Below are 25256 nucleotides of genomic sequence, written 5' to 3' on the forward strand. Positions count from 1 at the left end.
GAAGCCCAACTTCTGTACTCATTTCCAAACTGCTATATAGTTTCTCACACTGTGTTACATGATGTGGGAAGGGAGAAAAGGAATTGGTTGAACAAATTTGACCAACCTTTTATCAAAGCAAATGTTGTCCAATTAGTAACACATATTTAGGCTTCTCCCTTTCATGTTTTACTCTCCATTGCTTTCCCTTCCTATACCAGTTTTTTTGGTATGCATTGAACTAAACAACAATACACAGGCTTAAGTTCTAAGATGATATAAACCTCTACATTCTCTTTTCAGAAACAAAAACAAAGTAAGAAGTCATATTTAAATTCCTTTCATTCACAAATATTTTTGAATAAGCATATCTTGTAAATATTAAATAATAGCTGTTTTGTTTAAAACTGAAAAGTATGGGTTAAAAAATAGTAGAATTTGATGAGGGTTTGATTTGCCTTCTTGAATAACTTTATTTTGGGTTAAAGAAAACACTGATCCAAATATACCAAGATTAGATTGTCTGCTACTGCTAAGTCGCTTCAGTCGTGTCCGACTCTGTGCGACCCCATAGACAGCAGCCCACCAGGCTCCTCCGTCCCTGGGATTCTCCAGGCAAGAACACTGGAGTGGGTTGCCATTTCCTTCTCCAATGCAGGAAAGTGAAAAGTGAAAGTGAAGTCGCTCAGTCGTGTCTGACTCTTAGCGACCCCATGGACTGTAGCCCGCCAGGCTCCTCCATCCATTTTCCAGGCAAGAGTACTGGAGTGGGGTGCCATTGCCTTCTCCGTTAGATTGTCTACTAGCACCTAAAATAGACTGTCATTCAGAAGCTATTTATTATGGGCTTTTCATTTGGAATTACATGGTTGCTCCGTTATTACTTTTAATAAAACTTGAATTAAATACCAAGCAAGTCTTAGACCATTTATTTAGGTCAGGTCTAAGGATTAGGTCGGAGAAGGCAATGGCACCCCACTCCAGTACTCTTGCCTGGAAAATCCCATGGACAGAGGAGCCTGGTGGGCTGCAGTCCATGGGGTCGCTAAGAGTTGAACATGACTGAGCGACTTCACTTTCACTTTTCACTTTCATGCATTGGAGAAGGAAATGGCAACCCACTCCAATGTTCTTGCCTGGAGAATCCCAGGAATGGGGAGCCTGGTGGGCTGCCGTCTATGGGATCGCACAGAGTCGGACACAACTGAAGCGACTTAGCAGCAGCAGCAAGGATTAGGTAGCCATGAACAGACTGGAAAGTACCACAGCAAACAGTTAATTCATGTAACACTAATTAATTGCCATAAATTAAGTGTGATCTAAATGAAGCATGAATATTTTAAATGCAGCCTCAAAGGTCACAGTGTTTTATGGTTGTAAGAATTGATACCCTGAGACAAGCTTAATGTCAGCCTTTTTGAGAACTAGAAAATCCTTCTCAATTTAGAAATTCATTTAAATCTACTTTACCTGCAAGGTAACTCCATTTGATTCCATCAGTCCATTTTTACTTGCATTCAGTGTTTATAATTATAAACAGGGGACTGATCATATGTTTAACCTTCAACAATTGTTGGCATCTACCATATGCTAAACACTGATTAAGGTGTTGAGAACGTATTAGTGAACTGAATAGAGATTTATTTGTTCTCATTGAATTTATATTCTAATGGGGGAAGCCAGGCATTAAACTAAGTATATCATAGTATTTGTGTTATGTGGAGAAATAATGTAGAAAAAGTAAATAGGGGGTTTGCAAAGGCAAATAAGCAATTTTAAGTGGGAAGGAAGAGGCTGCCCTCCAGTGAGAATTGTCTAGAGTTGGCAGTGACTTCAGAGCAGGACAATGACCATTCCGGGAAACTAGGTGCCCAGTGAACTAGCCCAGCTCCATGTGGTGACCATGGAGGTTGACCTTGGCTGGAGAGTTTGAAGGAGAGTGTCAGTACCCAGGCACCCAACTTTAGTTCTGAGTCCAGAGTAGACACTAAAACAAACATGTCAAAGACAAGGTAGGGCATGGGCCTATAAGTAGATGGAGATATTTCTAGAACTCAGCAACAAGAACCAGATTTGAACCCAGGTATATAGCTGAGGAGGCAAAAGCCAGGATGGATCTTAGGAAATAAGTGGAACCTCAGTTTCTGGACCCCGTGAACATCCAGACCACCATACTTTGAGACAAAGATGTTTGATGCTTCCCTCTAGGGACCAGGATTGACTCTGGAGGCAGGAGAGGGAGGCACGCTGAGGTTGAGAGCCTTGGTTGACGTCAGAGGCATAACCAGGGATCAAGCACTGCTCATGTCTCAAGAAGGTGTGATGAGGCTGCTTTTGGTTGCTCAGTCTAGTCCTCCTTGAATGTCAATCCTCACTGAACCAGAGCATTACAGACCTCAACAAGACTCCTGACCCAGATTCTACAAGTTACTCTAATTATCGAGAGGAAAGTTATTTAGTCATAAGACTCAAGTGACCCTTTTCCAAGGACCCTTCCCAGCACCAGTGTTTAGAGACTGGACTCAAATAAATAGACTAACTGAGTGGCTTAGTGCTAACTAGAAGGACTATGTAAAAATTAATGCTTAAGAGCTAACTAAAAGAACTAAGGATTGCTACTTTCTCTAGCACTCTGCAGATTAACCTGTGCAAATTCATGGCACTTCAGTGAACTTATTGGCTGTAAAGCAGAGTTTCTCTTCCTCAGCACTATTGGCATCCTGGGCCTGTTCTTTTCTGTACAGGAGAGGACATCCTACATTGTAGAGTGTAGGATGCATAGGAGCGTCCCTGGCCTCTAACCAGATGCCAGTAGCACCCCCTCTCCCACGAGTGACAATCAAAAATGTTTCCAAACATTACAAAATGTCCCCTGGGGACAGGATCACCCTCAGTCAAAATCCACTGCTATAACAAGTATTTCAAAGACTTTTTAAAAGAGTTTTATGAATATTTACGTTATATAAGATCACACACAACAAAATCAAGCACAGTGAGGTGCAGAAATACTGTCTGAATATCAGAAATGAATCCCAGGGCTTCCCTGGTGGCTCTGTGGTAAAAGAGTCTGCCTGCCAATGCAGGAGACACAGGTTCAATCCCTGAACTGGGAAGATCCCACATGCTGCAGAGCAACTAAGCTCCCATGCCACAACTGTTGAGCCTGGGAGCTACAACTACTGAGCCCATGTGCCACAATTACTGCAGCCTGCAGGCCCTAGAGCCTGTGTTCCACAACGAGAGAAGCCACCTCAATAAGTAGCCTGCCCGCTGCGACTAGAGAGTAGCCCCCACTCGCCGCAACTAGAGGAAAGTCCCCGCAGCAAAGAAGACGCAGCACAGCCAAAGAAAGAAAGAAAGGACTCCCAACAACTGATAAAGGGGAGCTTCAAAGTTTTCTATGATTAAAAAATAACAACAAAATTTGCAAAATATACAAATATCAAATCACATCATATACCTGAAACTAATACAATGCTACATGTCACTTGCCCCTTAATTTTAAAAAGTGCATGTTTTGGAAATAATTTAAATTATTACATTAAAACATAATAAAGGTGAATGGGAAATGCTGATGCAGAGAGCAGCAGTACCAGATCAGGATGGCTCGTTGAGGCTGGTCAGGTGGTGGGAATGGGAGTGGATTCAGATCAACAGCTTTGGCTTTAGAAACTTTTAAACATGAATCAGAAAGAGCAAAATTTGAAGGCTGGAAGCCCTCCAGGATTTGATTTCCTGTGTTTAGTTTCCTTGATGGGTAAGGAATCTAAAATCTTCCCTCTCCACCTTTAGTTTGTATCTAGGTGTACTTTCTAGCACATCATGCAAAATGCCGGGCTGGATGAATCACAAGCTGGAAATCAAGACTGCCTGCCGGGAGAAATATCAACAACCTTAGATATGCAGATGATACCACTCTAATGGCAGAAAGTGAAGAGGAACTAAAGAGCCTCTTGATGAAGGTGAAAAAGCTGGCTTAAAACTCAACATTCAAAAAACTAAGATCATGGCACTCCCATCACTTCATGGTAAATAGATGGGAAAAAGAGGAAACAGTGACAGATTTTATTTTCTTGGGCTCCAAAATCACTGCAGACATAAAATTAAAGATGCTTGCTCCTTGGAAATAAAGCTATGACAAACCTAGACAGTGTATTAAAAACCAGAGACATTACTTTGCCACCAAAGGTCTATGTCAGTTCAGTTCAGTCGCTCAGTTGTGTCTGACTCTTCCCGACCCCATGAATCGCAGCACGCCAGGCCTTCCTGTCCATCACCAACTCCCTGAGTTCACTCAGACTCATGTCCATTGAGTCACTGATGCCATCCAGCCATCTCACCCTGTCGTCCCCTTCTCCTCCTGCCCCCAATCCCTCCCAGCATCAGACTCTTTTCCAATGAGTCAACTCTTCGCATGAGGTGGCCAAAGTACTGGAGTTTTAGCTTCAGCATCATTCCCTCCAACGAAATCCCAGGGCTGATTTCTTTCAGAATGGACTGGTTGGATCTCCTTGCAGTCCAAGGGACTCTCAAGAGTCTTCTCCAACACCACAGTTCAAAAGCATCACTTCTTTGGCACTCAGCCTTCTTCACAGTCCAACTCTCACATCCATACATGACCACAGGAAAAACCATAGCCTTGCCTAGACGGACCTTTGTTGGCAAAGTAATGTCTCTGCTTTTGAATATGCTATCTAGGTTGGTCATAACTTTCCTTCCAAGGAGTAAGCGTCTTTTAATTTCATGACTGCAGTCACCATCTGCAGTGATTTTGGAGCCCCGAAAAATAAAGTCTGACACTGTTTCCACTGTTTTCCCATCTATTTCCCATGAAGTGATGGGACCAGATGCCATGATCTTCGTTTTCTGAATGTCGAGCTTTAAGCCCACTTTTTCACTCTCCACTTTCACTTTCATCAAGAGGCTTTTTAGTTCCTCTTCACTTTCTGCCATCAAGGTGGTGTCATCTGCGTATTTGAGGTTATTGATATTTCTCCTGGCAATCTTGACTCCAGCTTGTGCTTCTTCCAGCCCAGCATTTCTCATGATGTACTCTGCATAGAAGTTAAATAAGCAGGGTGACAATATACAGCCTTGACGTACTCCTTTTCCTATTTGGAACCAGTCTGTTGTTCCATGTCCAGTTCTAACTGTTGCTTCCTGACCTGCATACAGATTTCTCAAGAGGCAGGTCAGGTGGTCTGGTATTTCCATCTCTTTCAGAATTTTCCACAGTTTATTGGGATCCACACAGTCAAAGGCTTTGGCATAGTCAATAAAGCACAAATAGATGTTTTTCTGGAACTCTCTTGCTTTTTCCATGATCCAGCAGATGTTGGCAATTTGATCTCTGGTTCCTCTGCCTTTTCTAAAACCAGCTTGAACATCAGAAGTTCACGGTTCACGTATTGCTGAAGCCTGGCTTGGAGAATTTTGAGCATTAGTTTACTAGCGTGTGAGATGAGTGCAATTGTGCGGTAGTTAGCATTCTTTGGCATTGCCTTTCTTTGGGATTGGAATGAAAACTGACCTTTTTCAGTCCTGTGGCCACTGCTGAGTTTTCCAAATTTGCTGGCATATTGAGTGCAGCACTTTCACAGCATCATCTTTCAGGATTTGAAATAGCTCAACTGGAATTCCATCACCTCCACTAGCTTTGTTCATAGTGATGCTTTCTAACGCTTACTTGACTTCACATTCCAGGATGTCTGGCTCTAGGTGAGTGATCACACCATCGTGATTATCTGGGTCGTGAAGATATATTTTGTAGCATATTAAAAAGTAGAGATATCACTTTGCTGACAAAGGTCCATATAGTCAAAGCTATGGTTTTTCCAGCAGTCATGTATGGATGTGAGAGTTGGACCATAAAGAAGTCTGAATGCCAAAGAACTGATGCTTTTGAATTGTGCTGGAGAAGACTCTTGAGAGTCCCTCAGACTGGAAGGAGCTCAAACCAGTCGATCCTAAAGGAAATCAACCCTGAATATTCATTGGAAGGACTGTTGCTGAAGTTCTAATACTTTGGCCACCTGAGGTGAAGAGCCAGGGGTGGGCAAAGGATGAAATGATTAGGTAACATCACCAACTCAATGGACATGAATCTGAGCAAACTCCAGGAGATAGTGGAGGACAGAGAAGCCTGGCGTACTACAGTCCATAGGGTTGCAGAGTCGGGACCACTGAGCGACTGAGCGCACAGCACACACACAACAGGAGTGAGAAAGGAAGCAGATCCTGAGAGAGAAAGCCCCGAGGAGCTGTCCTGCGTGAAGAGGAGTCAAGTCCCTCTTGTTGAGATAGAACCATCTTACCAAGAAGTTGCACAACTTTGGGAACTTCCCCAACAGTGCAGTGGTTAAGACCACATACTTCCAGTGCAGAGAGCACAGGTTTGATCCCTGGTTGTGTAACTAAGATCCCACATGACATGTGGTGTGGCCAAAAGTAGACTTTTTAAAAAAAATCATACAACTTTATACTTTGGAGGAGCAGAAGTCTGTCTGTTTGTTCCTTCATTTATAAAAACATTTGGGAGGTTTTCTGGTTGATAACTCTTCCTCTTCCTTTACCATGATGCGGAGTTATAGAAATGACAGAATGTTGTTTAAACACCACTAGCTCCTCATAATGTAAAGGTGTTTTATTAATACAAAAATGAATAACAGAGTCAAATATATGTTTGAGTTTGTTAGAATTAGTGTCCTTATCTTTCTTCTGTCTTAAAATAACTTTATAATCAACTTATTTGAAATATCCCTCAGTTATAAAAACAATAGTCACTAATATATAAATCTCACAATGTACAAAATGGTTTTACAACTATTTTATGTGATTTTTCAATAATAACCCAGTGATTTAGGACTATTTAAAACATCTAAATAAATAAAACCTCTTATACAGATAAAGTAACTGACGTTCAGATTACTTGATTTACATAAAATTTATTCTTTTGATTAAAACCATGACATCAAGACGACTGCTGTCAGCTTTCATGTTTCTGTGACTTATATAGGAAAGAGACCCCAGAATCTTTGTTTTGTGAACCCCTGAAATTAACTATCTAAGGAACTGACGGATTCAGTCCTGTGAGACACTTCCTTTCAAAACACAATCTTTGATGCGTGTAAATCCGTTTGCACTGATGATGTTCTTGTTATACCAGAAACAAAGTCAGATTCATTGCTCAAGTGATGAGAAAAGCGCCTCGTTCAGTGATGGCATATCTTAGGTATTCTACCATCTTCTTGGAAAATTGTTGGCTAAAAAATAGAGGAATTCTTTTTCTGAGTTGACAAGGCAAACATTTCATTGGGGGAAATGCTCTAAATCCTTGTCCTTAGTGCATGCGTGAGAACTAAAGTCCTTTTTTTCACAGCTTAATGCCTATCTATATATGTATATATATTTTTAAGTACATAAAAATATAAGCTTAGAGGGTTGTGAATAAGAGTTTGGATCTAGAGCCATAAGTATTTAGTGTCTAATCCCAGCTCTTCTATTCCCATCACATGGACTTCCCTGGTGGCTCAGGGGTAAAGAATTGGCCTGGCAGCGCAGGAGACATGGGTTTGATCCTTGGTCTGGGAAGATCCCCTGGAGAAGGAAATGGCAACCCACTCCAGTATTCTTGCCTGGGAAATCCCTTGGACAGAGGTGCCTGGCAGGCTATAGTCCATAGCGTTGCAAAAGTGTCAGACACAACTTCTAGACTACAAACAAACCCAGCTCTTCTACTTACTAGCTGTGTGAACTTGGTCAAATTAGTTGACCTCTCTGTGCCTCACTTTCCCCATCTGTAAAATGGAGATAATGGTGTCTACCTCAGAGAGTTGTGGTGGACTAATATTTCCAAGCACTTAGATTAATACTGAGCACATTCTAAGCACCATGTATTAGCAACCTGTTACCATCATTACCTAGTATCCATGGCAGTCTTATTTAAACATCTGTCTCATCAGCTCAGTACACTTTGCAAGGAAATGAGATGAACATGGTAACTGCAGATAAAATATCTTCATTAGGAATTTTCCAGTTTGAATAAAACATGTTAAGGAGAAGAAAACATTTCACTGTCTCTCCTTTTTCTAAAGACATCATTGTTTCCCGAAGGAACGGTCTTCACAGCTGGATGACTTTCTCCACTGAGATTTTCCACTAGGTTATCTCCACATGGCAACAGGAGAAGCAAAAAGAAACTATGTTCATTTCTTTGTATCTTATATTCCATTTGCAATGGTGCTTTGATGAAAGATGCAATCTAGAATGAAGACCCAAAGATTGCATCAGAATATATTTTGAGGAAAGTTGAACATAAGAATTCCTTAGAGGTCCCCTTTCCACTGTCAAAAATCGCACTGGTGACCCCATTCCTCTTGCTTGTACCTGTGTGTAGGATAAGACTGCCATCCATTTTCCCACTAAAATAAAGGCCAGGAATTGATTTGAGGGTGTGTTTCCTTGTTTTTTTGAACATCATAGTGGGAAAACTACCACAAAAGATTCACAAAGCTGGTTAACTTCTGAAAGTGAGAAAATGTTCAAGCATTCTTAATCTCAAACAGTATGGTGCGTGCGTGTGCTAAGTCACTTCAGTCGTGTCCAACTCTTTAGGACCCTGTGGAATGCGACCTGCCAGGCTCCTCTGTCCATGGGGATTCTCCAGGCTAGATACTGGACTTAGTTGCCATGCCCTCCTCCAGGGGATCTTCACAACCCAGGGATTGAACCCATGTCTCTCACATCTCCTGCATTGCAGACAGGTTCTTTAGCACTAACATCTCTTGAGAAGCCCTTTCATTACCTTGATTTGCTAGCATAGACAAAAGAGCCATTCTCTTTTAGAAATGTTTAATAAAAGGTTGAGAACATATATTGAGGAAGAACTAAGAACCCGTCCCCTTTTAGAGAGTAGTATTACCACTCCAACCCAGATAACTTGTTTTTATGTCTTTTCCACTGTCCTTTCAAAATTCTATGTGTTAGTTTCTCCACATTAAAAACATGTAGGAGCCATGCTTTCATGTGTGCACATGTTAATATTTAAACTGACAACCATCACACCTTCTCAGAATCAGAATGAGGCAATGTGTCTCAAAGATGCTCATGTCTACATAAAACTGCCCAAGTGCATCATGACTTCCAGATTTCTTGTGCTTCATAAACATCCACAGGAAGAAATCTCTCCTGCATATGTAGTGTGGATCTTCATATTCCAAATTAAGGATATTTTCTCATTCTCTTGTATTGAAAAGGGAGAGTGATTTGAATTCCAAATTATGATTTACAAGTTTTCTGACTTCTGAGACACTTAGAAAGACCCAGTTTTCAATTCTAAGCAGCTCAATGGCACCCCACTCCAGTACTCTTGCCTGGAAAATCCCATGAATGGAGGAGCCTGGTAGGCTGCAGTCCATGGGGTTGCTGGGAGTTGGACACGACTGAGCAACTTCACTTTCACTTTTCACTTTTATGCATTGGAGACAGAAATGGCAACCCACTCCAGTGGTCTTGCCTGGAGAATCCCAGGGATGGGGGGGCCTAGTGGGCTGCCATCCATGGGGTCACACAGAGTCCGAAAGGACTAAAGCGACTTAGCAGCAGCAGCACTCTACTGGATTTTGTGCATTTATTAAAAAGGGAAATGATCCCTACCTCTTACATGCTAAGTGGTTTGATCTCAACCCCATGTTCAACAGAGTCAGGGATGTGAGACCCAACAGAAGTTAGACAATTTGGACAAGTTTCTATGCTCTTTTACTGTCTTCTCCTGTCAGTCTTCTCTGAAATCCCTTCTGCAGTTGATTTATTGATTCCACAAATGTCTATCAAGTGTTTACTGTGTGCCAGCTTTGGTGCTAGGTACTTGGATACAGGATTGAGCAAAAAACAGACGTATTCTCTGCTCTTTACAGCGTGCATATTCTACAGTTCTAACCGGAGAGAGGGACATTATTGAATAATCACATATAAGAGGTACAAAAAAAGAAGTATAATGGTATAATACTAGTCTAAAATAGTATTTTTACTCACTCACCTATGGTCAATTAATCTACAACAGAGAGGCAAGAATATACAATGGAAAAAAGACACTCTTCAATAAGTGGTACTGGAAAAGCTGTACAGCTACATGTAAAAGAATGAAATTATAACATTCTCTAATACCACACACAAAAATAAACTCAAAATGGATTAAAGTCCTAAATGTAACACCAGATACTATAAAACTCCTATAGGAAAACATAGGCAGAACATTTTTGATATACATTGCAGCAATACCTGTCTGGATAGAGGAAAACAAAAAACAGAAATGAACAAATGGTACCTAATAAACTTAAAAGCTTTTGCCAAGCAAAAGAAACCATAAACAAAATAAAAAGACAACCCACAGAATGGGAGAAAATATTTGAAAATGAAGCAACTGACAAGGTATTAATCTCCAAAATATACAAACAGCTCATGTGGCTCTGTCAAAAATAAATAAATAAAAAAGTGGGCAAAGGGGCTTCCCTGGTGGCTCAGTGGTAAGGAATCTGCCTGCCAATGCAGGAGACATGGGTTTGATCCCTGGTCTGGGAAGATCCCACGTACCATGAACCCGTGTACCACAACTATTAAGCCTGTGTTCTAGAGCCCGGGAGCCACAGCTACTTAAGCTCTCATGCCCTGGAGTCTATGCTCCTCAACAAAAGAAGCCACCTCGATGAGAAGCCTGACCACCACAACTGGAGAGCAGCCTTCGCTTTCCGCAGCTTAGAGAAAAGCTTATGTAGCAGCGAAGACCCAGTACAGCCAAAAAAAATTTTTAAATACTAATTTTTAAAAATTTAAATGTTTTTAAAATGGGCAAAGATCTAAGTAGATATTTCTCCAAAGAAGACAACAGAGGGCCAAAAAGCACATGAAAAGATGCTCAACATCACTAATTATCAGAGAAATACAAATCAAAACTACAGTGAGGTATCATCACACATCAGTCAGAATAGCCATCATCAAAAAGTCTACAAACAGTAAATGCTGGAGATGGTGTGGGGAAAAGGAAACCCTCCTACACTGTTGGTGGGAATGTAAGTTGATGAAGCCACTATAGAGAATAGTATGGAGTTTTCTTAAAAACCTGAAAATAGAGTTGCTATATAATCCAACAATCCCACTCCTAGGCATATATCCAGAGAAACATATAATTCAAAATGACATATGCACCCCAGTGTTCACAGTAGCAATATTCAGAATAACCAAGACCTATGTGCTCAGTTACTCAGTTGTGTCTGAATCTTTGCAACCCCATGGACCGTAGCCCACCAGACTCCTTTGTCCATGGCATACTTTCAAACAAGAATACTGAAGTGGGTTGCCATTTCCTATTCTAAGACATGGAAGCAATCTAAATGTCCATCGATCGATGAAAGGTGTGGTACATATACACAATGGAATACTACTCAGCCATAAAAAAGAATGAAATAATGCCATTTGCAGCAAATGAATGGATGTAGAGATATTATGCTAAATGAAGTAAGCTAGATAAAACAAATATCATATGATATCACATGTGAAATTTAAAAAGAAAAAATGATACAAATGAACTTATTTACAAAAATAAACTCACATACTTACAAAATAAATTTATGGTTACCAAATGGGAACAGGAGAGATCAATTAGGAGTTTGAGATTAACATATACATCAGATCAGATCAGATCTGTCGCTCAGTCGTGTCCGACTCTTTGCAACCCCATGAATCGCAGCACGAAAGGCCTCCCTGTCCATCACCAACTCCCGGAGTTCACTCAGACTCATGTCCATCGAGTCAGTGATGCCATCCAGCCATCTCATCCTCTGTTGTCCCCTTCTCCTCCTGCCCCCAATCCCTCCCAGCATCAGAGTCTTTTCCAATGAGTCAACTCTTCGCATGAGGTAGCCAAAGTACTGGAGTTTCAGCTTTAGCATCATTCCTTCCAAAGAAATCCCAGGGCTGATCTTCAGAACGGACTGGTTGGATCTCCTTGCAGTCCAAGGGACTCTCAAGAGTCTCTCCAACACCACAGTTCAAAAGCAGCAATTCTTTGGCGCTCAGCCTTCTTCACAGTCCAACTCTCACATCCATACATGACCACAGGAAAAACCATAGCCTTGACTAGACGAACCTTTGTTGGCAAAGTAATGTCTCTGCTTTTGAATATGCTATCTAGGTTGGTCATAACTTTCCTTCCAAGGAGTAAGCGTCTTTTAATTTCATGGCTGCAGTCACCATCTGCAGTGATTTTGGAGCCCAGAAAAATAAAGTCTGACACTGTTTCCACTGTTTCCCCATCTATTTCCCATGAAGTGATGGGACCCGATGCCATGATCTTAGTTTTCTGAATGTTGAGCTTTAAGCCAACTTTTTCACTCTCCTCTTTCACTTTCAGCAAGAGGCTTTTGAGTTCCTCTTCACTTTCTGCCATAAGGGTGGTGTCATCTGCATAACATATACATATTACTATACATAAAGCAGATAACCAACAAGTTTCTACTGTATAGCACAGGGAACTATATTCTGTATTTTGTAATAACTTGTAAGGGAAAAGAATCTGAAAATATATATGTATAACTGAATCACTTTGCTGTACACTTAAAATTAATACAACATTGTAAATAAAGTGTACTTCAAAAAAACTTTATAAACCCAAAAAATATGCTTTATATATAGCAGTTGTGAATTTGAGTAACTCAAATATGCAAACATTTCATAGTTGTTTTTATTTTTTAACTGAGATGCAATTCACATACCACAAAAGTCACCCTTTAAAGTGTTCGGTTTGGTAGTTTTTAGTGTATTCACAAAGTTGTACAACTACCAGCACTGTTTAATTCTAGAAAATTTCTTCATCCCTCCCAAAATACCAATACCTGTTAGCAGTCACCCACTGTTTTTCCCTTCTCCCCAGACCCTGAGGTTCACTATTCCATTCTCTGTCTGTGGATTTGCCTGTTTTAGGCATTTCATATAAACTGATCATACAAGGTAAAAAAAATTAGAGTAGCATTTTCCCCAAGACCCCATGTGATACGTGATTATTTCTCCCTCTTCAGTCTTAGGTAGGGCAAGATCTATACATTCTGTTTTCCTCAACAGAAAGAAGAACAGAATGACTTGCTCTCGGTCCAGTCTCCAGAGCTTAAGCCTGAGAGCAGGTTGGCATGCACAGCACTGAGTCCAATTCCAAATTAGCAGGTTTCCACCTGGAGTTCCTCAGCTCCACTGAACTGGCATCTCCTCCTACCCCCAGTGCCATGACAATGCTGTGCACGCAAAGCTGTGGCACCCAGCGCATGCTGCTCTCTACAGCATGTGGGTCTAAACCTCTCAGAAGCAAGATGCCAGCACCAGGGCCCCGCCACTGCCCACCTAGCTGTTGTCCCAGAGCATGTCTCTAAAATACATTTAGCAGAAAAGGGGGAAAAGGAACTCGTCCCTGGCAAAGTCACAGAGCAGAACTCATCCAGTGGAGTGACAGCATCCATATTTTCTGAGCAATCTAAATCCTGGATCTCTGAGTAGGGGGCAGACAAGAGAGAAAAGAAATCTCCCTAAGTTTTCTCCCATGATGGATCTTCAGAGAGAAGCTCGGGCTTTTCATGAGGTAAAACTGTGTGTGTGTGCACATGTGAGAAAAGGAGAGAGACAGAAATCCTGATTATCCTTGAGTTGGCACTCTGAACGTCCATCTTTTTTCACTGCCATCATGTATATTTTAGTTGAGAAGTGTTCTGTTAGAGTCTGTCAGCAAAGTGCCATTTTAAACTGGAAAATTGCACACTTGCAATTTAATATAGAATAATTGGCCTTCGGTTCAGAGGCTCCACCTCCAGTCACAGGTTCTTTGTGGCTAAAAGGAAATATTCCTTCCTTTGCTCACCCCATCAGCGCCTGCTAATTATTACTCTGTGGTCTGGGTCTAGGCTTCCTAATGAAGGCCTCCTGTGTGTCTTTCTCAGCAGCGAGCAGTCTGGTTTCTTTATTTTGACCAGTTCTTTGTTTGGGAGGCAAAAAGACATCCTGATAGAAGCCCTGTTAGCATTCGCCAGCACACCAGTTACCTGCGGCTGAGAAGATCTTTGTCATGTGTGTTTCCTGCTTACATCACTGCTTCCCCTATGACCTTCTCAGTTGAGTAAAAGGATGGAACCCTGAACTGATCCCATGACAAGAAGCAGGTCACAGAGTTTCACCTCTGTGTCCTCATTTACCAGTAACCAAAGATCCTAATTTGTCCAAAGAATCCAGGTAAAGCCCTGAGAGGGAGGAAAAAGGATTTTTAACACTTTCATCTTCCTCTTTCTTCATCCTTTGACTTGCCTGATGGGTGTCAGATTCTTTTAGGCCACAAAGTGGCAGCAAGCTCAGGTTACCATAGTGATCCATGTCATCAAAACAGGGACCACAGACCTCACCGATGATGCCAGTCTCTCCTAAAGCCAGGTTGCTTCTACCTCCTGGTCCTCTGAGCATTCTAATGCCCCTCACCCCTGATGGCTTCACAAGCACCCACCCGACCCTACACCAGAATGTATGGGTCCTGTGAGGTACCCTAGGGCTCAACCAATTTGACCCTCATCCACCACTGCTAACACAGGCACCCACAGCTACACTACCATGCTAGGTATGGAACTTCTCTGAAAGGTGTGCAGGCTCCTGAGCTACATCCTGGGAGGCACAGGACAGACTTCAGCTTGATTTTCAAAAATCATTCTGGAGGTTTCTGTTGCGCTGCCCCTGGGGTTTGACAGCCAGCATGGGCAGGGAAGGGGGCAGCCCCTTCACTCCTTCAGCCAGACTAGGTAAGTTTCTAGCTCCTCCTTGGGAGACATGCTTCCTACATCTCCCCATTCCAGGGTTTATTATAGAAATTCAATGGTCTTGTCCTCCAGACCATGGCTCTTGGTTTTCCCATCCAATTCGTTTCAGAATTCCAAACAAAACAGTACATGTCTCAAGCATATAGCTCTGGCAAGCTAAGAGAGTTTTACTTTTAGACTTCTGTGTCTGCTGTAAATCCATTCAAAAATGTGATCAAGGACTTCCCTGGTGGTCCAGTTGCTAAGACTCAGCACTCCTAATACAGGGGGCCCTTTTAGGGAATTAGATCTCACATGCCACAACTGAGGCCTGGAGTAGCCAAATAAATAAATAAATATATTTTTTTAAAAAAGAAGTGTGATTAGCTCCCCTGAAGCAAGAAATACTGTTGGGAGCAGAGCCATAAGCTAAGTATCAATAGAACCAGCTAGGGAGGGTCATAGGAATGAAAAATGTATCTGTTAAAATTTCAAAAAGATTATCACACTTAAAGAATTTTAGACACCAAGGTAGGACACTCCAAAAGCATCTCCTTCAAATCATATACTGCAGTACAGGAGGCCATAAACAGTGTTCCACCTGACTCTAGGGACAAAAGCAACACTTTTTAGCTTCTGAGCCTTGTAATACACACACAAGAAACTCAGGATTAACAGAGGAACGCCTGGAATGCCTTACAAAAGCCCTGTATGATCTGACATTGTCTGTGAATCACCAGGGTAGGCTCCACCACACTTTGTTGGCATGGCCTGTGCCAGGAAGGTGGAGTCCTGGGGCTGCCCTTCAGAAGCTACATCAAATACACCAGAATGAGATATTTGGAAAGCAAATGCTTGTTAAGCCATCAAGAAAAGCAGACATAATCCAGGGGAGGCCAAGGGAAAAAGGGAAAGCAACTTTCAGCAACAGTATCACACGACAACAAAGCAGAAATTTGCCCATCACAGACCCACTGTGACCACAGACCTGGCATTTCAGATACTCATCTGAGGAACCTAGAAATCCTCAGAAATGTCTTAGAAAGAATTCACCCTAATTGGAAGCACTCTAACAAATAAAATGCCAGGGGAAAATGCTGTCACTTTTCTCTTTTCAAATCATGAATTATCCTTGTTTCCTGGAAAAGTATGGCTAGACAGACTTATTGCCACTTGAAAAAGCTAGAGACCTGGTCTTTGAGAATCTTTCTTGAAGATATAAAAAAATTGCTAGCCAGACTTCCAGAACCTAGGAGTGAAAGGAATGATCAATGAATGCTTAGTCTCAGAGGTCAGACCCTAGGAGTGTCAGTCAGTTCAAGCTATTAAAAGAGCCAGTTCTCACTGTGATAAAGCACATCCTGGCAAAGCCACAGAAAAGAAAATTGTAAGAATCAATACAAGTCAAAATGGAAACCGGATGAAGGTTTCAGCCAAACTCGTCTTCACTTCTGATCTAATGGATTGACTTTTGGGTGCTGAAATCAGTACAATTTGCAGATTCAAGACATTGAATATGGAAGTCAAAACTAGATAGAAATTTAATCAAAAACTATAGCAGATCCTTGAAATTTACAAGGGTTAATGCCACCTCTCACTCTTGCCAATTCCTCCCACAGCTGAGTTGCACTGGCAAAGTCTTCTTTATCTCTTCAAGCAACCTGTGTATACCTTGGCTCTGCATAGCTGCTCTTGATACATTTAACAGATACCCTATAGATGTATGTATAACCTTTGAAAGAATCCACAGTGCAACTTCCTATAAGGAATTCATATTTTTGGTCAAGCTAGTCATGGGCAATCCTATATTCCTGTGTAACTTACCAGAGAACAGATAAAATCCAGGAAGTATAGCCTACCCACAGGATTCTTAGCCAAACAGGTCAAGTCAGCATGGTAGGTAAAATGATGCCTTTCTCACCCCAAAATGTTTATGCCCTAATCCCTAGAAACTGTGGGCCATGTCACCTTACATGACAAACAGGAATGTACATGTGTGATTAGATTAAGGATTTTGAGATTATCCTGGATTATTCAGGCAGACACAATGTAACATTATAAGAGAAGCAAGATAGTGAGGCAGGGAAGGAGACGTGACAATGGCAGTAGAGCTCTTATGATACGATTGCTAGAATCAGGGGCATAAGTCAAGGAATGAAGGTGAGAATCTGGGAAAAGCAAAGAATAAGTTCTACTCTGGAGCTTCCAGAAAGAACACAGCTCTGCCAACACTTTGATGTTAGCCCAGTGAAACCTATTTTGGACTTCTGATCTCCGGAACTATAAAAGGATGCATTCGTGGTGGTTTAACCACTAAGCTGGTAATTCGATCCAGTCAACAACATTCTCAGTTTTCAACATCAAATGAAACCTTCAATTCAATCAGGATTTCTAGAGTGATCTTTTTCTTTCTTTGAAGGACGACTCCTAACATACTCATTCTCTCTCACCTGCCATGTTAACTCCTTCAAGGAGTACTCGCATCTCCAACAGGACCAGGGAGAAGATATATTCTATAGAAGGCAAGAGAACCAATGTCGAGTAACTATTGAGTTGGCCAAAATGTTCGCTCATGTTTTTCCGTAACACCTTTCAAACTTTTTGGCCAACCCAATACTTAATGCCAGGCACCCTAGGGGTTATTTTGCACATCTCTTATTTTATCTTTCCAACTCTTTTCTGAGGTATCATTCCCTGCAACCACGCTTGATAAGGGTACTAAGATTCAAAGAAGATAGCCTGCACTGTAAGCAAGTCATCAAAGGAGTGCCTAGAGCCCAGCTCTACGTGACTCCAAAATTCAAATCCTCCTATGAGAACATGCTGCTTCTACTTTATTGACACAAAACAGTAAAGCATTACCAGCAGCATGACTGCATCAGTTTGGAAGAAACAGTGGTTTAGGAAGCAGGAAAGAGAAAGGTGAGGGGACAGTTTGACTCCAGGGAGGACCTTTCTGATAGGTTGTCATGGGCTCGCACTGCTGTTTTTCTCTCAGGGACAAAAACCAATCTATGGTGTATGTCACCATTCCTAATTATTTTAAATCTCCTCATAGGAGTATTTGCTTTTGGGCTTTTTGCTACTGACATTTTTGTAAACGCCGGACAAGTGGTCACGGGGCACCTGACCCCGTACTTCCTGACGGTGTGCAAGCCCAACTACACCAGTACAGACTGCCGGGCGCACCACCAGTTCATCAACAACGGGAACATCTGCACCGGGGACCTGGAAGTGATAGAGAAGGCGCGCAGGTCCTTTCCCTCCAAACACGCTGCTCTGAGCATTTACTCCGCCCTGTACGCCACAGTGAGTATGACCCGAGTAGAGTTTTGGCTGTGATGGGTGTCTCTGCCATCCTCATCCCCCATTCTTTCATTAGTCACTTCTGGTGGCTTCTGAAGTCATGTTACAATGTGTTTCTCTTCCATTATATCATGCTGTTGCCCCCACCTCAATACCCCAATGTAAGACCCCAATGCCAGAGGATGTTAATTCTGGCATGACTGTTGATGATCACTTAGTCACATCCTCCCATTTTACAGATACAGAAACTGAGGCCCAGAGAATTGTTAAGAGTACACAGTCAGTGCAAAGGCCCAGGCTCCTGGCATTGGACACAGGGTTCTGTCACTGCCCAGAATAGCACTCTGCGCCAAAGCTCTGGTTGGTTCCAGAACAGCACACATTCCTCACGCTTGTCTATGGATTGCAGATGTAAGCCTTAGGCAAATGCCTGCCCAAAGCAATGTGCAATACCAGATGAAGACAGGGTTTCCTCTGCTCCTCCTAACACTCTTCAACACTTTGCCAGGACAGATGGGCAATCCTGCAACGCCCCCAAAATCCAACAGTTCACTTCTCACTGTTCTCTAGATCACAAAATCTCTTGACTGCCCCCACTGGGGTATAATAGTCTAAACTTTGTGGCCTCATCAGAGAGAAAGCGCAAAAGTGTGTCCAACATCTTAAAATAGAAGAAATGGTGTCCGTCTATATTTCCTTCTCTTTAATTCCACCCCACTTTGGAAATAACCTAGGGCTTCCCAGGTGGTGCTAGTGGTAAAGAACCCACCTACCACTGAAGGAGACGTTCCAGACACAGGTTCAGTCCCTCGGTTGGGAAGCTTCCCTAGAGGAGGGCATGGTAACCCACTCCAGTATTCTTGCCTGGAGAATCCCATGGACAGAGGAGCCTAGTGGGCTATAGTCTATAGGGTCACAAAGAGTCAGACATGACTGAAGTGACTGAGCACGCATGGAAATGACCTCATTTCACCTTTGCCTGACCTTTGCTTCTTTAGAACCCAGAGTATAGAAGTGGACAGATCAATGCAAACATTCCACTGATGGATATCATGTGTATTTACCTGTGGATGAGTGACTATTGGCTAAAAACATCCCTTTTCCTTCAACTTATATTTAGGGCACGACTAGTCTAGAGATTCTTGGGTGAAAGGTGAGGTAAGGAGAAGGCAGAGCAAAGACCCCTTTCAAGCTATGCGGTCTGCCTAGAAACTCCCAGTGTGCCTTCACCCCAGCCCCGGGAGCAGGTTCCCCGCCAATGACAGTAACCACAACGCCCACTGCATCTGATGGAAGTGTGTCCATGCCATCGTCCCAAACACTGTCCTAAATTCAGGGAGGAGTAAAGGTGACTGACTACAGGTCTGGTCCATTTAGTGTAGTTTAAAAGAAATTGCTTGATATTCTCTTTAGAACAATGGTTCTTTTTTTGTCCAATTTATAGAATCACATCTATAGGACAACTTTGCAATATCTATTTCTTTTAGATTTACTCTTTAATGAATACATGACAAAAATGATTTCAGCTACCCCCACATTAAGGAAACATGAATGTAAATAATACAGAAGCCTTGATTTACAAACAAACCAGTTTAGCTCAATGAAGTTCCTTGACTCACTTTTACCCCACCCACAAAAAAAAAAAAAAATATGTCAGGCATTTTTTAAACAAGGTCTTTTCAGGCATTTGGCATAATTTCCAGCTTTCAAAATATTGTATCAATTTGTATCCTAGATTATCTAGAACTTATCTAGAACCTAAGTTATATGAAACAATGTACTCTTGCACCTTTTCCTGTATTTTTATCAGACTTAAGTCATTGTTGTATGAAATCATTTTCTATAATACCATTACAAGAACAAATCTGTTACTCATCTTAAGCTACTGTCTCATCAAGTGAAATATAAATTTCTCTTGAGAAGAAAGAAGTATAGTCATCTTACTCAGAATATATGCTGGTAGAGCACATGTTTTCAAGGATTCAGATATAATCCAATTCAAATCATGCCCCACAGACAGACTATAATCAGATAAACCCTGATACAGGACTCCAATTATGTAAACATCTTCTGAGCCCCTGTTATGCGTGCTTTCAGAAATTACTCAACAAGGATTTCCTAAGTACTAGTTAATACTGTGAAGAATACTAATGAACCATAGGCCCATGTTTTAATAGTTTGTAATCTTATAAGATTTATAAAGGCTATAATTTAAAAATATGGAAGCATAAAACACTAAATTTAAATATATAAATATATTTAAAAAAATAAAATTTAACCCATTATTGACTGGGGGATTTTTTACAAAAACCAACACCTATGGCCAGTGATTTTTATTTTGGCCAGCCAAAAATTAATTGTTATTTCATTAAGACTTTATGGGTTACTGTATTTAAGTTATACTTGATACACCTGCAAAGTCTTCTCCAGCACCTTGAGTATTATCTATCACTTTCCATATCAGAATTGATCACTACGGTTTGTTTTTTTTTTTGTCTTTTTGTTGCTCTGATATTCACATTGTCTGAATCAGAACTATATTCTGAAGAACTATCATCTTCTGACACATTAGTATATATGCCACTTAGACAATCAGATAAAGTATCTGCATAAAATTCTTCTTCACTCAAAATTTCAAGATGTATCATTTTTGAAAATTTTACAGCAATAAACTTGCATTTATAATATATACAGCATTGGAACAAAAATTGAATGGAGGGAAATGTGAATGACAATTATAATTATCATAACATGATAAATATCATTAGTTATAATAATTATAAGTTGTGTAATGAACTCTTATCAATTTTAAACCCTAACAACTATGTCTCTGGTCAATAACATTCAGTACCAAAAGACATATTAATACATCTTTGGTCAGTAATGTGCTAAACAACATTTCCTACTCAGCCTCAGAATGGTGTGATGATATGCTCTAATTTATATAACTCTGATCTAACCACAGTTTTGTAGGGTATGTGTTACATATAATAAAGAAAATCCCATCTTCCTGTATTCACACCAATGCTGAAGGATCATCCTAGGAAATTGTTTCCACTAAAATATTTTAAAATGCATCTATTTGAACTTATATGTGCTCAGGTCATACAAGCACACTACACTGCAACTGGAGTATTGGCATACTATTTTTCTGAGTCACAAACTCATTTAGCACACTTGTTAAGGTTTCCCTGGTGGCTCAGATGGTAAAGAATCTGTCTGCAATGCCGGAGATCTGGTTTTGATCCCTGGGTCAGGAAGGTCCCCTGGAGAAGGGAATAGCAACCCACTCCAATATTCTTGCCTGGAGAATCCCATGGATAGAGGAGCCTGGTGGGCTATACAGTCCATGGGGTTGCAGAGTTGCTCAGAATGAGACTAACACAGAGACAATAGATCAATTGCGCCCTCTAGTGGTTTCTTATAACCATTACCAAAGTTTGTGTGACAAGAGGCATACCTTGCTTACTCTAAGCCACCAGGGACATATTTGATAACCAAGCCTGTAAAATATTTAAGTCTTACTCAGCTCTTCACGGAGAAGGCAATGGCACCCCCCTCCAGTACTCTTGCCTGGAAAATCCCATGGACGGAGGAGCCTGGAAGGCTTCAGTCCATAGGGTCGCTGAGGGTCGGACACAACTGAGCGACTTCACTTTCACTTTTCACTTTCATGCATTGGAGAAGGAAATAGCAACCCACTCCAATATTCTTGCCTGGAAAATCCCAGGGATGGGGGAGCCTGGTGGGCTGCCGTCTATGCGGTCGCACCGAGTCAGACACGACTGAAGCGACTTAGCAGCAGCAGAAGCAGCTCCTTACAATGTCTTAAGAACAGAGTACATCTCAAGTGTCATAAATTGTATCATCATTTACTAACATCAGGTCTTCCCAACCTTTTATACACCCACATAGAAAATGTGTAAACATGCTGGAGTAAATGAATGAATAGAACTGATCACAGCCATCCCAAAGGAATGTGAGAATCAATTTCCCAGCACAACGGAAACACTAGTTTGGAAGTCAACACTTTTATACTCATTGAAAGTGTGAAGAACTAGCTAGGATTATGGGGGACCCAAAAAATGAAATGTATTGCTACTCCCCTACCTGGTCTTCTCCATAAAATTAATTCTCATAGAAGATTTTCTGGCATCTGAGATTCTTATATGGGTTTATTAACACTCCAAGTGATTCTTTAGTTTGTTGCATAAAAACTGCATGCTCTGGACCTGATTATCATGCAGTCTTTCATGTCACTGTAATTCTGTTCCCATGCCCACCAGAATATAAAGCACTGAGATGAGTGAGCATTCGTTCATGGTTCATGCTTTGGTGCGGGCCTGTCTGTGTGAGTTGGTGTGTGTCCGTGTACATGTATATGTGCACCGTGTACAGAGGCTGCTGGTCACTCCCCAGTCTCTGTCCTCACCTAGATGTACATCACAAGCACAATCAAGACGAAGAGCAGCCGACTGGCCAAGCCAGTGCTGTGCCTTGGGACCCTCTGCACAGCCTTCCTGACGGGCCTCAACCGGGTCTCCGAGTATCGGAACCACTGCTCTGACGTGATTGCGGGCTTCATCCTGGGCACTGCGGTAGCCCTGTTTCTGGTAGGTCAGCTTCCTCTACTTTTTTACCCCTCTGGTGCTCTCTGAAAGGCTGCCCAAGATCCTGGTAAGTCAGGCTCCCCAGACTCCATGGTCTCAGCCCAGGTTCCACCGGCCTCAACCTTGTGAGCTGCAGTTACTCACCAAGTACCCTGTGTCCATTCTTTCAAAAATATGACTGCATAGTCCCTCTGTGGCCCAGGAGTATGATCACTCCAGGAAGGATGGCTTGCTCCACTTCCTCCAACTCTGTCCTTGGGGCTGGGGATGGGCAGACTAGCAAAAATTTAGTGTACCTTCAAACCATGAGTCTTTAAATACTTGCTCAGAGACATACTGGCAGTATAAGCTAAGTGCTGCTTGGGGGAAGAACAGAGAACAAAGTACTGATGGAAGCAGGCAGCTCCTTCTCCAGCATTTCAAGAAACTCCACTCTGGCCCAGACTTTCAAGTCCCACTCAGAAATAGGAAAACCCTCAGCTAATCACACCCAGGGGACTTCTGTTATTATCTGAACATGCCTCCTGGGCATCTTATTTCCCCTATAAGTGGCTTCTCAACCACATAACACTTCCTGAAGAAGGGTTTTGGTTCATTTTTATAGATTTGAGGTATGATAAAGTGAAAATGTTAGTCACTCAGTCATGTCCAACTCTTTTCCAATCCCATGGACTGTGGTCCACCAGGCTCCTCTGTCCATGGAATTCTCCAGGCAAGAATACTGGAGTGGGTTGCCATTTCTTTCTCCAGGGGATCTTCCCAACCCAGGGATAGAACCTGGGTCTCCTGCATTGCGGGCAGATTCTTAACCATCTGAGTCACCAAGGAAGCTAGGCATACAATAAATGGTACACGAATTGTATAACTTGATCAGTTTTGACCTTCAGATACTTCTTTCTCTCCCACCCCTCCCCTCCCCCCTCATTCCTAAGCAACTACTGATCTTCTGTATTAGGTTACTGTAAGATTTAATGTTAATGGAATTATACAATATGCATGTGTTTTTTCCTAGCTTCCTTCATTCAGCATAATTATTTTGTGATTCATCCTTGTTGTATCAGTAATTCCTTTCTCTTGCTATCTAGTATTCCATTGCACGGACATACCATGGAGGTACAGTTTTTAAAAAATATAGTCAAGGACTGGGCTTCCCTGGTGGCTCAGCGGTAAAGAATCTGCCTGGCAATGCAGGAAACATGGGTTTGAGCCCTGATCTGGGAAGATCCCACATACCACAGAGCAACTAAGCCCATGCTCCACAACTATTGAGCCTGTGCTCTAGAGCCCAGGAGCTGCAACTACGGAAACCCAAGCATCTACAACCTGTGCTCTGCACCAAGAGAAACCACCGCAGTAAGAAGCCAGCACAATGCAACTAAAGAGCAGCCCCTACTCGTCACAACTAGAGAAAAGCGTGAGCAGCAATGGAGACCAAGCACAGCCAAAAACAAATTTATATAAATATATATGTGTGTGTATATGTGTGCATGTATACATATATATATATTTTCAAGATTTAAAATACACCCAGAAGGGTTCACAGTAAATTACTAGGCCTGAAGATGCTTTGCATGATGAAATCAGTCTCCTAATAATATTCAGCAAGCCTCTCCTAGCAGACAGACATCATCACAGCCTGTTGCCCATTCTGCCCTTTCTAGTCCAAGGCACCCCTTAAGACTAACATCACATGTAGATGGATTTCACGGGCCTGTGACCTAACTTCTCTTCGTCCTATCCCTTCCATACAGGGATTCCGCATATATGTCCTCCCCAACACGGGGGAGGCACATGTGCCTCTCCCAACTTCTAACTCAGAGTTCCCCAACACTTTTACCTGCTCAGAAAATGCTCACATTTACTCAGAACACTAACTGGCAAGCTCCATTTGAATTCCAAGTTCTTTTTCAGGGATCCAATCTTTCTTCCTAAAGTGAAAGAGGGGGACTTAAATGCACATTCTCTGTGAAGCAGCAGCAGAAGTGGTGCCGAGTGATCCTGAGATACTGATCTCTCAGAGGGTATTTCCCTAAGAAAAGGGGGCAAGAATACAGATGACTCAAAGAGGGATCAATAGTATGTCAATGAAAGCCCCAGTAAGGGGCTTCCCTGGTGGCTCAGACAGTAAAGCCTCTACGTGCAATGCAGGAGACCAGGGTTCAATCCCTGTGTCAGGAAGATCCCCTGGAGAAGGAAATGGCAACCCACTCCAGTACTCTTGCCTAGAAAATTCCACAGATGGAGGAGCCTGGTGGGCTACAGTCCATAGGGTCACAAAGAGTCAGACACGACTGAGCGACTTCACTCGGCACTTAAGCCAAATCTTACAGTGGACTGATTTAGAGGCTACGGAGTTTATGTAGCCTTGGGAAAGTTATCTACATTCTCTGTGCCTCCTTATCTAAGGTGGAGAGGATGATAGTATCTCCCTTATAAGAATGTTGAGTAGTCAAATGAAATTAGGTAAAACCCTTCAAACAATGCCAGATACATAAGTGGCCCTCAGTAAATGTTAGCTGTTACTATGAGATGGTTTACATGTGTC

General features: G+C 41.9%; 1 protein-coding gene and 1 long non-coding RNA gene across 2 annotated transcripts in view; one reads left to right on the forward strand and one right to left on the reverse strand.

Annotated features, from left to right (window-relative positions):
- Nucleotides 1-25256, forward strand: part of PLPPR1 (phospholipid phosphatase related 1) — a 201405-nt gene that overhangs the window by 168186 nt on the left and 7963 nt on the right. The window contains exons 6-7 of the mRNA XM_055579171.1: nucleotides 17854-18104; nucleotides 22538-22714. Of these exons, the coding sequence (XP_055435146.1) occupies nucleotides 17854-18104; nucleotides 22538-22714 (428 nt within the window). The remainder of the gene's footprint in view (nucleotides 1-17853; nucleotides 18105-22537; nucleotides 22715-25256) is intronic.
- LOC129650550 (uncharacterized) overlaps nucleotides 6602-25256 on the reverse strand; it is a 34215-nt gene continuing 15560 nt past the window's right edge. Inside the window, exons 4-5 of the long non-coding RNA XR_008713822.1 lie at nucleotides 7899-8239; nucleotides 6602-7241 (exon numbers count right to left, since the gene is read on the reverse strand). This is a non-coding gene — a long non-coding RNA (uncharacterized LOC129650550). The remainder of the gene's footprint in view (nucleotides 7242-7898; nucleotides 8240-25256) is intronic.

The sequence above is a fragment of the Bubalus kerabau genome, chromosome 4, assembly GCF_029407905.1.
Source record: "Bubalus kerabau isolate K-KA32 ecotype Philippines breed swamp buffalo chromosome 4, PCC_UOA_SB_1v2, whole genome shotgun sequence".
NCBI classification, from domain to species: domain Eukaryota; kingdom Metazoa; phylum Chordata; class Mammalia; order Artiodactyla; family Bovidae; genus Bubalus; species Bubalus kerabau.